The 14,733-nt window shown below is 39.9% G+C and overlaps 1 protein-coding gene across 1 annotated transcript; it reads right to left on the bottom strand.

Annotated features, from left to right (window-relative positions):
* Positions 1–415: 415 nt before the first annotated feature.
* LOC119412415 (mitogen-activated protein kinase kinase kinase 12) lies at positions 416–13,773 on the bottom strand (the record flags this gene model as incomplete). Its single annotated transcript, XM_037679416.1, is given in 9 exon segments — positions 416–553; positions 730–846; positions 1,214–1,323; positions 4,693–4,801; positions 4,993–5,151; positions 7,938–8,096; positions 9,338–9,529; positions 9,704–9,887; positions 13,253–13,773. Coding segments are annotated over 9 exon segments (1,673 nt in total), but the record flags the coding sequence as incomplete, so codon positions are not given.
* Positions 13,774–14,733: the final 960 nt, after the last annotated feature.

Here is a 14,733-nt window from a genome sequence, read left to right as displayed (position 1 = left end):
CTATATATATATATATATACATATATGTATATATATATATATATAGGTTGATTTTTTTTTTAAGAATGCATATTGTCTACCACTTGCAGAGCAGTTTTAAACAAAGATGTGAGATTTGTTAGCACTCAGAGTATTTGTTGGGAATGACTCTCGGCTACTCCACCAAATTTTAGCTAAATTTCTGTAAAACTAACTGAGTCATGGCCATTACCCTCAAAAGTCATCCTGAACTGGGTTGATTTCATAAGTTAATCAGTTGTAGAGGTACAGCTAATGATTACTTCCTGAAAGTTTCATCAAATCCTATTAAGTGGTTCAGCAGATATTTTGCTAACAGTCACACACACAAAGAAAAGCTCAGACATTAGCCTGTGATGGCGGTACACAGCTGTAACCTTGAGTAACTTTCTCTCACCTCTTGCTGTGTGAGGACAGCTTCTGAGGGATGTTGCGTTTCTTCAGGAGTTTCTCCATCGAGTTGGAGGAGGCCGACTGTCTAGAACTGGGGTGCTTGAAGCAGCCTGGGTACTTCTTGTCAAGCGACTGCTCCCTCCTGACATTTAAAAATAAACTATTACCCTTTACATTTAAGATATTTTTCATTTTCCATTACCAATGCACAGTTTCAATAATGTAAAGGGGGAGGGTGGTTTTGACTAAAGTGCCCTTCATGAGGATTTCCTCAATGTTAACTTTTGCCATTGGTTTAAATAGTGAGCGGTTTCATACTTGAACAGCTCCTTCTCTTTAATCTCCAGTTGCAGCATGATAGCGTTGAGCTCCATGTAAAGATTGTTGGCTCTCTCCAGTTTCCTCTCGTAGTGCTCCCTGATGTCCAGAGCGTGCCTTCATGCAGAGAAAAGTGGGTCATAAATATGCAGACAGAAGAATAGTCTACATTTAAAATCATGCAAGAAATGATGAAACAAACTGAAGTACGTGTAAATTATGATTTATAAAGAACATCTAAAAAATGCTGAATATTCTGCTGGCAAAAAGCTTGAATAATGTAGATGTGGTGTGCTTGTCTTTGCTAAAACAACATTTTCATGTGACAAAACAATACAGTGCAATATGAACAAAATAAGAAAGTACAATAGTAAACACTAATTTATATGTACCAGGAGGAGGTATAAATACTCTGTGGTGTTGCAAATGTTCCAGTCAATCTTTGGTTTTCTCCTGCCACATCCTTTGGTCCATTTGATCTCACCTGAGTTCTTCTCTACGCCGTTTGATCAGCTCTTCGTCCAGCCGGTGAAGACATGTCCCCTCAGACTTGATCTTCTCAAAGTGGTGTCTCACCTCGTCCCTCCACTCCGCCTGATGGGACACAGAACCAAACCATCAGACTAAAATAATGCCACCAGACAGAGCAATTGGAAACTATACAGTATTACTATGTATATATATATATATATATATATAAGCCTTTTTGCTTCTTATAATCTGATTCCCCATAATCTAGGGCTTTTACCAACATCATAGTTAGAACTTGTATAACAAGCTCTAGAACTGATGTTTATTAATGTGGCAACTCTGAGAAAAATAATAATAATAATAAAAACACACTAACGACAATGAATATTGTATGTGTCACTATTAAAACAGACATTTACCTTTTATTAGTCTGTTCAAAAATGCAGAAGTGTAGGTTTGAAATAGACTATACCAAGTAAATAATTAAAAAAAAACTGTATTGGTGGTGATCAAAGATCACAGCTACGTGTGAAGCCAAAGCAGGAAACCAAACTGGTAATTACTTCATAATTTATCTTCTCTCCAATCTGGCTTCAGGAAACAACACAGCACAATGACTGCTTCGCTAAAGGTTTTTAATGATGTTGTTGAAGCTCTGGATGCTAAAGGTTACTGTGCTGCACTTTACTTAGACCTGTCCAAAGCCTTTGATACTATAGATCGTGATAACTTATACCACAAGCTCTCAGATGTTGGTTTCTCAGATCACACTGTTGGTTTGTTCTCAAACTATCCCTAAGGTCGAAGGCCATGTGTTCAACATAATGATATTTTGTCTTGCTTTTTAATGGTCACTAGTGGTGTTCCACAAGGCTTAGTTGTAGGACCCACTCTTTTTACAATTTATATTTATAATGTAGGTCAAAATGTTCCTGTCGCCTCCTTGCATCTCTATGCTGATGATACAACTATTTATTGCCAAGCTAACACAGTTGCCAAGGTTTTCCAGCTTCTACAGTCTGCATTCAACATCATTCAGTCAAACTTGTTCCATCTCAAACTGGTGCTAAATGCTGATAAAACCAAAGGGATGTGGTTTTCAAGCAGAAAGCTGATGCCAGCAACTCTTCCTCTGTCTCATCCATGCATGGTGTTCCTATTGAGTTTGTGGATTCTTACAAATACTTGGGAATTTTAATTGATGCACATCTCTCTTTTAACTCACCTATCAAAAACTTGACTAAAAACTGAAATAAAAACTGGGTTTCTTTTTCAGAAATAGAACTTACTTAACTCTGAAAGCCAGAAAACACCTTGTAACCGCTACCTTCCTACTGGCCATTGACTATGGTGACATTATTTACATGAATGCCCCTGCCACCTCCTTGCAATGTTGGATGCTGTCTACCATGGTGCGCTAAGATTCATAACTGGTTGTAACTACCGTACCCATCACTGCACTCTGTACTCCTTGGTCAGTTGGTCATCATTAACTTAACACAGATGCTCACACTGATTCATTTTCATCTATAAATCACTTCTTGGTCTGCTGCCTTCATATATCTCCTCCCACGTGTCACATCGTCAGTGCAGTTACGGCGTGCACTCTCAGGCCACCATCACCTGCAGCGTTCCCTCAGTGTGAACTGAACTTGGCAAAAAGGGTATTTTCTTACTCTGCTCCTGTAACCTGGAAAAGCTTGCAAAAAAATCTGAAGCTGTCGATTTTGACCTTTTTGAGGGATTTTAAACATTTAACAATGTCAATAGAAATATCAAAGCAAATTTGTTCTTGATTTTAGTATTTTGCCTTGTTTTGTATGGCCTCTCGGTATGACTGTGCTTACAACTTTTTTTTATTTGACTTTAATTGATTTTTGTTGAATTATTGTTGTCTGCACTTTATATGTTATTCGTCTAAAACAGGTCTGTTTTGAAAATGAGTCCTCGTGACTCAATGAGACTAACCTGTATAAATAAAGGTTGAATGAAAACCTTATTTAAAAATGTTTGTTTCTCATTTTTTATCATATTGGTGCCTCTTATTATGTTTTCAGTTAGATTTTTTAATATGACTCAAATTCAGAGCATTATCATCAAATGATAAACGTTTTGAGACAGCTTCACTGCACCCTGATTTAGAGGATAAAACTCTTCATTTGCCGAAGCAATTAGGTTTTGTCACCGCAACAAAACCTATTAAGCTGTAAGATGATAATAAATACACCAGGAGCAAAGCTGAACATGAACTGACATGACATTAATGCAAAAAGAAAGAAAGAAAAAATGCAGTAAGGGCATTTTCTGTGCGCAGCAGAGCCTGACAGCTGTTATTTGAAACCTGTCATATCAAAGGACAAAAGAAGCCAGATTTATGAGCACGTGCATGCACATGCATTTGTATTTGACCTGTGTGTGTGTGTGTGTGTGTTTGTGTATGGGAGATGCTCTTCTTATTAACCTAATGGACTCCTTGTGCACTCTTCTATGTCTCCAGTCCCCTCTCTTTCCTCTCCCTTTGCTCTACTCGCTACCATTAAAGCAATCAATACACTCTAGCAGCAAATTCTTCTTTCTAATGTCACAAGAACAATCCATTATGGGGCAGAAAGCGGGCAGGGATACAACAGGGAAGTGGGGGTGGGGGGGTTGAGGTGAAGTGGAGAAAGTGCAAGAGGTTTATGTTCTGCATTAACCAGATGGAAAAAATAAAAACTGAAATTTGTGCGTTTGAACGAACACGTGACTGATAATTACTCGTGCTTGAGTTATAAATGGATTGTCATTCTTGCATGGCTGAGCAAAGACATCTTTCCCACACAATTACACTTTTCTAACCCTCCTCTGCTTCATGTCTTTGGGTTTGCAGCGTTCTAACAAATCTATAATGTGCTTCCATCACCACAGTCAGGCAGGCTGTGGTGATGATTGGGGTGAAAAAAGGCTTTTCCTTTGACCCTGCAGACTGTAGCTTATATATAAATATATATAAAGCACAAATCAGCGCTCATGTGTGACAAGGGAAAAAAAGCAACCAACAACAATGGGGTGTGATTGAAAGGACAGGTATTATTAGTGAGCTCCCAGGAGACCTGGGGCGCCTGTGCAGCTGTGCACTCAGCTCTGCATCCGACTGGAAAAAAAACTCCAGCAGCTTGACAACAAAATAAGAAAGCGTGATGCTGGCAGTCGTTGATAGACGAGATATACAGAGCTCATGTGCACTTTATACAAAACCCATTCATTTATCTGCTGACAAGGACGACTTAATTAAGGATTTTCCTGCAGTCACACCATATAAAATTAACAAATGAGCTGTGTGACCTAATTTTTGCTTCCCATCCATTACTGTCTAAATAAGTTCAGATGAATAATATGAAGACATAGCAAATTAAATCAACCAAAGTGTGCATTGTATGACAAGCCTAAAATTGTTATGAGTGGGGTTTTGCCTACAAACACTCATTTTGTATTTAAAAAAAAAATGCTCACCTGTGACTGAAAGTAGGTTTCTTGTGGTGTAGACAAAATATCTGCGGAGGCGATGTCAAGATGTAGAAGTATTTGTCGAAATGAAGGTCTGTTTCTTGGTTTGCAGTTCCTGTAAACAATTCAAAATGTTTTATTAGCCTTCACCTGTTTGAACATACGTTTTTATGTTGCTTCATATCTTTTAAGCTCTTCACTGGATGATAATTTACTTTCTCCACCTGCTTAAAACAACCAGTTTGTCATGATATGTAAGAAATATATTTGACTTATTTCCTTTAATAAATTCCTCCTCCTCCTCACCAGCACTGCTTCAGGAGCAGTTTGAAGCTGTCTGGACAGCTGTCAGGTACCGGCAGCTGTAGACTGTTGTTTCCCACTCCCCAGATGATAGCGGAGGAGTCCACGTCCTTGTAGGGCACCTCCCCCGTCAGCATCTCCCACAGCACAACGCCAAATGACCTTCAGGAAAATGGGGCACATTTTCTTTCAAACACAATGTGCTTCGTAAAGGAAATACAAACAAAAAGCAGCTTGTCATGTTATATTTTTATAGTTGATTTCATTTTAAAATGCTCTCTGTAAGCAGTTGCTTTTCATTTGAATGTTGCTGATGACCATTTAATTATAAGAATAGGCTGCATGTATCATTAATTGTAGTGAAATGTCAGGTAAATAGCAGAATTTACAAAAATATCTATCTATCTATCTATCTATCTATCTATCTATCTATCTATCTATCTATCTATCTATCTATCTATCTATCTATCTATCTATCTATCTATCTATCTATCTTCTTTCTTCATGGCTTTCTTTTCTGTTTTGGTGTAACAGCACGACACCATCCTGATGGGAAACGTAACACGGAAAGCCTGTTGCTGGTGACGCCTAGGGTTACCGTGGCGACCATCTACAGTATCCAAGGTTCCAGTCGCATCACTAAGATGCTTGAGGGAGGGTGATACTAGATTAGCATGTGTCTGTTTTTTTTTTTGTTTTTTTGGGGGGGGGGGGGGGGGGGGGTGTTCAGGATAACTCTAAATCCGGATACTGATGCACAAGAAGAGAAAACTTCTCGAGTTTGTTGATTTTAATGTGAAAAGCTCAAACTGAATGGAACAATTGAAATATTTTACTTATGTCGAGTAATATATTTTTTTATGATCATCCTATACAAAACACAGCTGTATGGAATTATCATTACACAATAAAGCCAGTTTGTTTTTCCTGAAACATGCTGAATTTTTTAAAAACTTCTTCTTTTGGCTGCTCCCTTCTTTTTAGGGGTCACCACAGCGAACTAAGTCACACGAAGACTTGCAGTTATTTTTACGCCGGATGCACTTCCTGACGCAACCACAGACCACCAGGCTACCACAGCCCTCTGTGTGGAGCAGAGAGCTGCTGTCTAGGACAACTGGAGGAGCAGATGGTGGGGGTTAAGGATCTTGCTCAAGGGCCCAGGGTGGGACGAGTGAGGGTGGGGGCAGGTGTGGGTGCTTCACCTACCCCACCCATATTTTTGATGTTGTCGGTACCGGGGCTTGAACCGGCGATCTTCCAAACACAGGCCCACCTTCTCTAACCTCTACGCCACCACTCCCCCATTGTTTTTTTTAAACAATATGAATAAATACAATAAACCCATTAGAATAACACACTAAAGAGAAAGTTAAGGCTTTATAAATGGTAAATGGACTGTACTTATATAGCACCTTTCTATCTTATCGAGATACTCAAAGTGCTTTAGAACACGATCTGTGCCCTCATTCACCCATTCATACAGCACTCTACTAGACCTATACAAAGCTAATTGAACAAATTGTTCTAAAGAGACTAATCAGAGCTTTATCACATTCATACACTGATGTGACACACGACAGAGGCAATGAGGAGTTCAGTGTCTTGCCCAGGGACACTTTGACATGTGACTGCTGGTGGATTAGAACCCCCAACTCTTGCAATGGAGGACAACTGCTCTAACCACTCAGCCACAGCCGCCATTATTATGAAAATAACCGTTTACCCACTTATTACATACATAACACAGGGTTTTGATTTCATAATGAAAATTACTGTTTTCTGTTTATAAACAGAACAAAAAAAAATATAAATCAGGATATTATCAGCCAGCAGCAACATCTTGAATTAATACAGGCTTGGTGACAACTTTAGTCATATTCAGGTAATCCGAGAACAATATCTAGACTTTGATTGATGATTCAAAATGCAATTTTTTTTAAATATGTTTTTGTTCAAATCATCTGAAATACAGACCTTTAAATAGTTAACCAAATATTATTATGAGTTATTATAAAACTACAGTCTGTCCTTTAAAACTGACTTTAAAAAGTCAACTTTTTATGCTGCCATGTCAAAATCCTCTCAATTATATATTTAGTTTGAAATAACGTGTTTTGTGTGTGTTTGTTGCTCGGAGTTGGAATATTAAGCATGAAGGTCAAAATAATGAAAACAAAATATTTTTATTTTATTCTATTAAAAATGTAGTGTCACGTTTAGGGTACATTTGTTGTGTTTTAAGGGATTTTACAATAATTTTAATTATTTTATATTCAAAATCCAAAAGGATTTGTAGCAGCTGTTGCTCTATAGCAAAACAAACGTGTTTATGTGTACAACATATGACAGTGCTTAACCACAGTCTGTTCATTTCCAACTCCCTTTTTGTGCTCCTACCAAGCGATTTACAAAGATTTAAACAAAAATGTACTCTACACACCCAGGCTTTGCTTTCTTTCTACATCAAAAGCTTTTTAATCCCATTTTCACTCCTCGGCTAATGCAGTACTGGCTGAGCGCCAACCCGTCCGAAGGCTCGGAAGGTTATTCCAGCCTCTCCTGAGCACTGCAGCATCTGGCAGATCAATTATTAAATTAGCCGGCATTTCTTTCAGGATGGAGGGGAAGACTGATGGAGGGATGTAGTAAAAGGAGAAAGAGGGAGGCAGAGAATGTACTAAAGGGGGGATGGAGGTTTGGAGCGAAATCAAGGCTTAACATTGGGCAACCCATCAGATACGACAGAGACCCTATAGAGTTTCATGTAATGAGATATTATACATCATACCGAATAGATTGGCTGGAAATAGGATCTATCATGCTGCACCGTAGTAGACTACAGCTAATACGATTTTATGTTGAATTAGTTGGTTGATAAGGCATATCATGAAGGAAAATTAAAAAAAAATTATAAAAGGACATTTTCGAAAGGTTGCAACACCTACCAAATATCCACCTTCTCTGACACGGGTTCATTGCGGATGACCTCGGGAGCCATCCAGGCTACAGTCCCAGCAAAAGACATCTTGGTGCTTTTGTCGTTGAGCTCCTTGGACGTACCAAAATCAGATATCTTCACTGCATCGTCATAGGTGATAAGCATGCTGGAATGAAATGTTAAATTTTGTTGTGCTTAACTTGTTTGAGCTCACAAAAGTTCAAACAACATCACATCAGCTGTGATCAGACATTTTATGAAATTACTTAATCAAATAACACATTACGGCTCCATAAAATGTCTAACCTGAGCAGCGGTGTCATAGTTACAATCAGCACAAACAGCTCTTCAAATGTTAGAGACATTAAGGTAAAACTAGAAAGTTCCTGGAGAAACTTTGACGGGGACTGCCACATTGTGGCTATTTTAAAATTTTGATTTGACAGTACTATGTGTTTTGATTCGCTCTCAGCTACCACCACACCAAATTTCATCTCAGTATGGCAAAAAAAAATAATCAATGTTATACTTTGTAGAAATTTATTTATTTTAATCTATAGAGGCCATCTTGGATTTTTGATTTGGACTCAGTAAGTGCTGGGGAACATTCTCAGCTATAACTGCACCAAATTTCAGCTCTGTAAGTGTAAAACTAGCTATGTTAAAGCCATTTAAAATTAGCTTTGGTGGCCATCTTGGATTTTTTTTTATTTGAATTCAGTATTGTAATTTGTGCTGTATAAGTTGCAGCTTTTGCATTAATTAGCATGTCTGCAACTTATACAGTGAAGCAGTGTATTTATGTTTTTTCCTCCTCACCCAATTTTTGGCTGAGATTTGACAATTTCATTAATTTTGACATGGAAAATATTGAACACTACCACTGTTGATGAGACACTTGACTTGCCATACCAAGCCACCTTCGTCTCGCTCCGGAACTCCTGGAGCAAACGTCAAATCAGTTGCATTTCGTCGCACCGCCCAGGCAAAATGCAGCTGAGTTGACCATTAAAGTGCATTTATTAAAGAAAAGTTCAACTTAGACACCTTTACTATAAAGTAATAGCACACATCACAGTGCCGAGCCGGTTGTTTTGCTATAACATTTGTAGGAGTGCACATTGCGGTTTGGGCCACATTAAAGTTGATAGAAGCGCAAGACCCTTTTGAGGTGGATAATAATTGGGGGCTGCAGTCCCCAATTAGGTGTGGTAGTAACTGAGACTGATTCACACACATACTCTGACAACTAACCATTTGGGGAAGATCTGTGTTTGAAACTTTGTCATTAACTATTGGAATCAACTCGGCGTGTCTGTTAGTAAAATATCTTATGAACCGCAAGTATCCCATCCCATTTTCCAGTTTACATTCAGTAAAAACTCCACCAGTTCTGAAAAGACTCACTTTGGTGATTTGAGGTCTCTGTGGATGATTTTGTGGAGGTGAAGGTAGTTCATGCCCCCAGCAATGCCCATGGCCCAGTCCATGAGCAGGGACGGAGTGATCTTTCTGCCCGCTCGCAGCACCTCGTACAGCTGTCCCTGAGCGCAGTACTCCATGATGATGCAGTAACAAGGAGCCTGGGTGCAGATCCCTCTGAGAGTAAAACACAAATGCTGAAATGTTAAAGAGACCGCGTGAGACTTCATATAGTCTGAGGCGAAACTGAACTAGTTTTAACAACATGCTGCTTTTTTAAGACACATATTTTAAATTTCAATCATGTTCTCTGACTTCTAATGTTCTCTAAAGGAAGGCATGTCCTCTCACTTGAAAGTGATGATGTTGGGGTGTTTGAGCTTCCGGAGGTGCTTGATGTCAGTCTCTTTGATGTTTCGTACTTTCTTCACGGCCACTTCCTGTCCGTGCAGTCTGCCCAGGAAGACGGCGCCCTGGGCTCCACTGCCCACCCACTGCAGGTCCGATATCTCCTCGAATGGGACCTCCCAGCCCTCTGGACACAGAGAGAGAGAGAAAAATAGGTGAGTTCACAAGTTCAGAAGAGAGACTGACTACAAATCAATTCCATTCAAATAATGAAACCACAAAACTAAATCTTGGCTCAGTATTTGAGGTGATGTCATAAAGTAAGCTCAACTTTTAGGGTAAAATAGACCAACATGTTTGTTTCTTTAATTTCACATTTAGTCATTTATTTTTGTCAATTCGATGGTCAAGACCATGAAACCCCTTTCACTGAATAAGTTATCAAATTTGGAAGGACATTTTTGGATCTCCGGTGAATTCCAACTAATTACTTTGATTCCCTGACATCTCCTTTAGTAACGTCAAAAAGTAGACATTTGTATTGCAGAAACATCTGAACAAATGGCAGCTGTCATGGATTTCTGATGGCCCCTTGGTGAAAAATTCCAGATGTTTTCTTGTCATGGCAAAATTTGACAATTATATTTCAATCAGCTTTGCTTTTCTTACGTGCTGTGCAGATTGATGGGAGTCACCATGTAAAAAAAGAAGCTGACTGATACTTTCAACATGTTCGCAAATTAGCATTATGCTAGCTAATTTAGCTTAAACTTTCCACAATAAAGTTCCTGAGTTGCTAACATGGCAAAGAAACATCTTGACATATAAAACGTTACATCATGAAACTAAAGGTCTAGTGTCAATGCTAACAAATGCTAAAATCGTCTTATGGTTATTTTTAACATCAGAATTATTATTGCCTGCCACCAAAGAAGAAAAGCAATGTTTTTGCCAGTGTCTGTGTATGTGCATTCGTCTGTAGCGATGCAAACTATTCCATGAACCAGATGACAGATTTTAATCAAACTTGCAGAAACTATTCATTAGATGGACATTTCAACTGATTAACATTTTGAGTCAGCCTCATTCAAGATGGCTGCCACAGCTGAACTAACTTGTCAAACACCAAAAGGGCTACAGCTCAGTCAATGTATGATTAATGCGCTAAAGCAGGGGTGTCAAAGTCACTTACAAAAGGGGGGCAAAATTAAAACATTTTTTCAAACTAAGGGCCAATTTCAGAAACTATTAACTCAATCAGATACCCAACATCTTTTCTTGGTCGCAGGTTCCTCAACAAGAGATGGATTGGTCTCATTTGATGTTATCTGTTGTGCTTTCGACATCATAATCAAAGATTACTGAAAACATTCAAGCAAAAGAAGTATTTTACATTTCACCTATCATACTGAGGACGAGATAAGATGTCAACGAGGGACACATTTGGCCCCCGGGCCTTGAGTTTGACACATATGAGCTAAAGAGTCATCCAGAGCACATTTGATAATCACTAATACATCATAAGTTTTCACAATGGCTCATGAGATTGTGCACATTTTCATTTCCAAGGTTTGATCAAAAGAACTGTGGCATGAAAGGTGGCGGGTGATAAAAAAGAAAAGAAATGCTAGGCATTTTACTTCAAACGATAATAACTGGTTTTAAAAATAATAATTCATGTAAAAACTTGTGCGATCATAAATAATTTTTTGTCTCGTTTGTCTCTAGACAAACCAGACAAGTCCATCACAGGGATGCATATATGCATCCCTGTGATGGACTTGTGACCTGTCCAGGGTGTCCCTCACCTCTCGCACAGTGACTGCTTGAAATGGGCACCAGTGACCCCGCAACCCAAAAAGAAAGAAGCGGTTAAAGATGATGGATGGATGTTTTGTTTAAGATGAGGAACAAGACATTGAATTATAGTCAGTGGAGACCAAAATTGTGAATGAAAACTAAATTCTAATAATGGAATAATCCTGTGGAGGTGTATTTTTTTAATAGCTTGAAGCCTCAGTGGTCCACAACCTGAGCTGATATCTTGTTCTGTAGATGAACTTCCTAACCTGAGACCCGAGGCTGCGATCAGACAGACAGGGAAGCTCTAATCTCTTGTGGGTAATTCTTTCTCAGCCTCCTAAATCCTGCTTAGTGCCATTGTGGGGCTGACGCAAAACAGGGGTCCAACACTCAGGAGGGGTTTGGAGGAGAGAGAGGGATTTAAGAAGCTAATGTAGGGTGAACAGAGTGGTGGAGGCGCAGTAATGGTGGTGTGTGTGTCTAAAGAATAGAAACAGTAATGGGGATTCCCCACGGGTCAACAAGGGTCTATATGACTGAAGATAGGCTGTTAATATACACACAAATATAGAGCCTGCTCTGCTGCTGATGCTGACCCAGGGAGAACAGCAGCAGAGTAGGCTGCATTCAGACACATTTATCACGTTAATGAGGATGATATTAATCATTAATGTTCTAGTGAATGATTGTGGACTCCGCCTCTAATGAGCCCCCCAAATATTAAAGACATTAGACCTCATCTGACAATAAGTACTCTCCACAATTCAATTTTTTTTCTTTTAATTTATAAAACTTGAGCAAATTACAACACCTCTTCATATGTCAGAACCAAATTCCAGGTCTTGCTGTGACATATAATTCCCCTCAGGTTGAAAAAGGAGATGCAGAAAGCCCTTCCAGTATTTACTTCATTTTTATAATATCCGCTGTGGAGTCATAAGTGTGTGTGGCTCCTCGTGATTGTGCGGTGAGGAGGAGGGCAGTGAGGTGCAGATGGACTGGAAGTGATAACAAAACACGATGAAAGGAGAGACAATAAGAGGTGGAAGGAGGAGGGGAGACATGAAGAGGTGGAAAGCTGCCACCTCTGTGTTTGATATAGGTGCCATATTTTTGTCCAGCTTTGGCATTTCATCAGACTTTGCATGCTAATGCCGGCGCTGGTTATTAGACGTTTCTATTTGCAGCTGCATGCGTGTGTGCGTGCACATATCATTTGGCGCACGTGTGCTCCCGTCTGAGTGCGTGTCAGGCTTGTGTTAATAGAGATGAGAGGTGCAGGGTCAGAATATGGTCATGCATTATTCATGAAGCAGATTTGGCAGAGGAGTCTCAGGGGAGCCCTGTGCTTTTGTAGTGGCTGCAGACATAAACAACACCATCACGGGGAGCTAGAGCCTCACTGGGGGTGGGGTGGGAGGTGGGCACGAGCATGGCAAATGGATGTGGGGTATCTAGGAGGAATAACTCCTTGGCAGCTTCAATGGAGTCTTTTTTTCTGTTTTGCATTTATTTATTATTTCAGGGTGATTGTTTACAATGTTGCCATAATGAAAGTCACTTTTCTGCCTACTGATTAATGTAATTAAAGTGGAGATAAAATCATTTAATTAGCATATCAAAGCTTCAAACCAAAATTAAGCTGAAGGGGAGTGGTTGTTTTTATTGGTCAATTAAAAGCCACCATTGATTTTACTGTGTAGGGACGTTTGTCCACTTTATATAGAAATAAATGTCACTTAGACTTACCGTCCAGGTTGTGTTTGTGCTCTGTGGAGTAAGCCTTGCCGATCATAGTCCAGACAGGCCGCAAGCACCCAAACAACCCCTCCAGAAACCCTCCGCCCCCCCCTGAGGACTGACACTGTAACCTGGCGTCGTCCGCCTGGCTCCTGACCATGGAGCTGTCTGGCTCCAGCCCTTCTCCCTCTGTCCTTCCACCACCCCCATCGTGCTCGTGGAGTTTCAGCACGCTGTTGGCAAAGTGCTCCTGTTGTTCCTCGCTGGGTGTCTGGTTGTGTCCGGTGGGTCTCCCCTCTCCTCCTCCCCCTCCTCCTCCTCCCCCGGGCTCTCCAGCATCCCCGGTGTCTATGGAGAGGACGTTTCTGAGGACACACTGGGTCGGCGTCAGGTCCATTTCAGGTGTGCAGGGGGTTTCGGCATCGAGGCGGCGAAAAGACGGGGGGTCGGAGAGAGGCGTGTTGAAGCCGGAGAGGGAGGGTGAGGGAGCTCGAGGTTCGTGAACGAGCGCCATGAGGAGCTTCAGGAGGTGAAACGATTGAAGCAGTGGGAGTCTTAAAGAAGCCAAAGCAGAAAGAGATACAAACTATTATAAAAGACGTGAAAACTCAAATCACTGCAACGGTAAGTTGGAAGTTCCAGATTGTTACTAAGTTATCAGAAACTTATGAGTTACTTCTAAAGGACCTGAGTATGACACAGTTACATTTGAGCTGTTTGTGAATGAAGGCAGACACATGAAATTTCTCTTAAATTGGGATAAATGTTACAGAACTTAAAGCTTCTTCTGAAGTTCACACTTTCTACATAGCCAACCAACAAAGATGCAGAATATCACAACCAAGACATTTCAGCTCATTAACCATTGATGGGATTTCTCACAACAAGGAAACAATGAAACATTTCACAGCTTGGTTAAATAAGCAAAACGTGACCCATAGCACTTAGACAAGTGTCTAAAATCTGTTCTTTATGAGACGTGCCAGCTGATTTAAGGTGTGTGTGTTAGGGACAAAAGAGCCTCATGTCTGGACCATAAATCTGAGAGAGCTACCGCTGAAGACCTGAGATTAATGACAAATGAAACTGTTCTCCCTCTCCCTGACAATCAAGCACAACATTGCAGTAAATATTTTAGATTTGGCACTTGTTTAGCAAGCTTAAAAAGTGCTCGATAATTTGCTGGTATATAAAACAGACTAGGCAAAAATAATGAGAGAAATCCATCGGCTTCTTCAAAGCTTTACGTCTCCAAGGACAACAGCACATGCATGCTTAGCAAGGAAGGAAACTATATTACTTCTTGGATATAAAAACCTTTTCTTTCATGCCGTTTTCACTGATGAGCATGACAAAGACATGACAGGTTTTAATCGTGCAGCTAAATAACGAAAGCGACTAAAATCTTTCATAGTTTACTATAACAACCATAATGAGAAAAAAAGTATGTGTTTTTTTAGGGAATATTAAATTTGGAGCATATGCTTTTC

This window comes from Nematolebias whitei, chromosome 7 (assembly GCF_014905685.2).
Source record: "Nematolebias whitei isolate Nwh7 chromosome 7, NemWhi1, whole genome shotgun sequence".
Classification (NCBI taxonomy): domain Eukaryota; kingdom Metazoa; phylum Chordata; class Actinopteri; order Cyprinodontiformes; family Rivulidae; genus Nematolebias; species Nematolebias whitei.
Note: the sequence above shows the minus strand (reverse complement) of the source record. Positions and strands in the feature narration are given on the sequence as shown.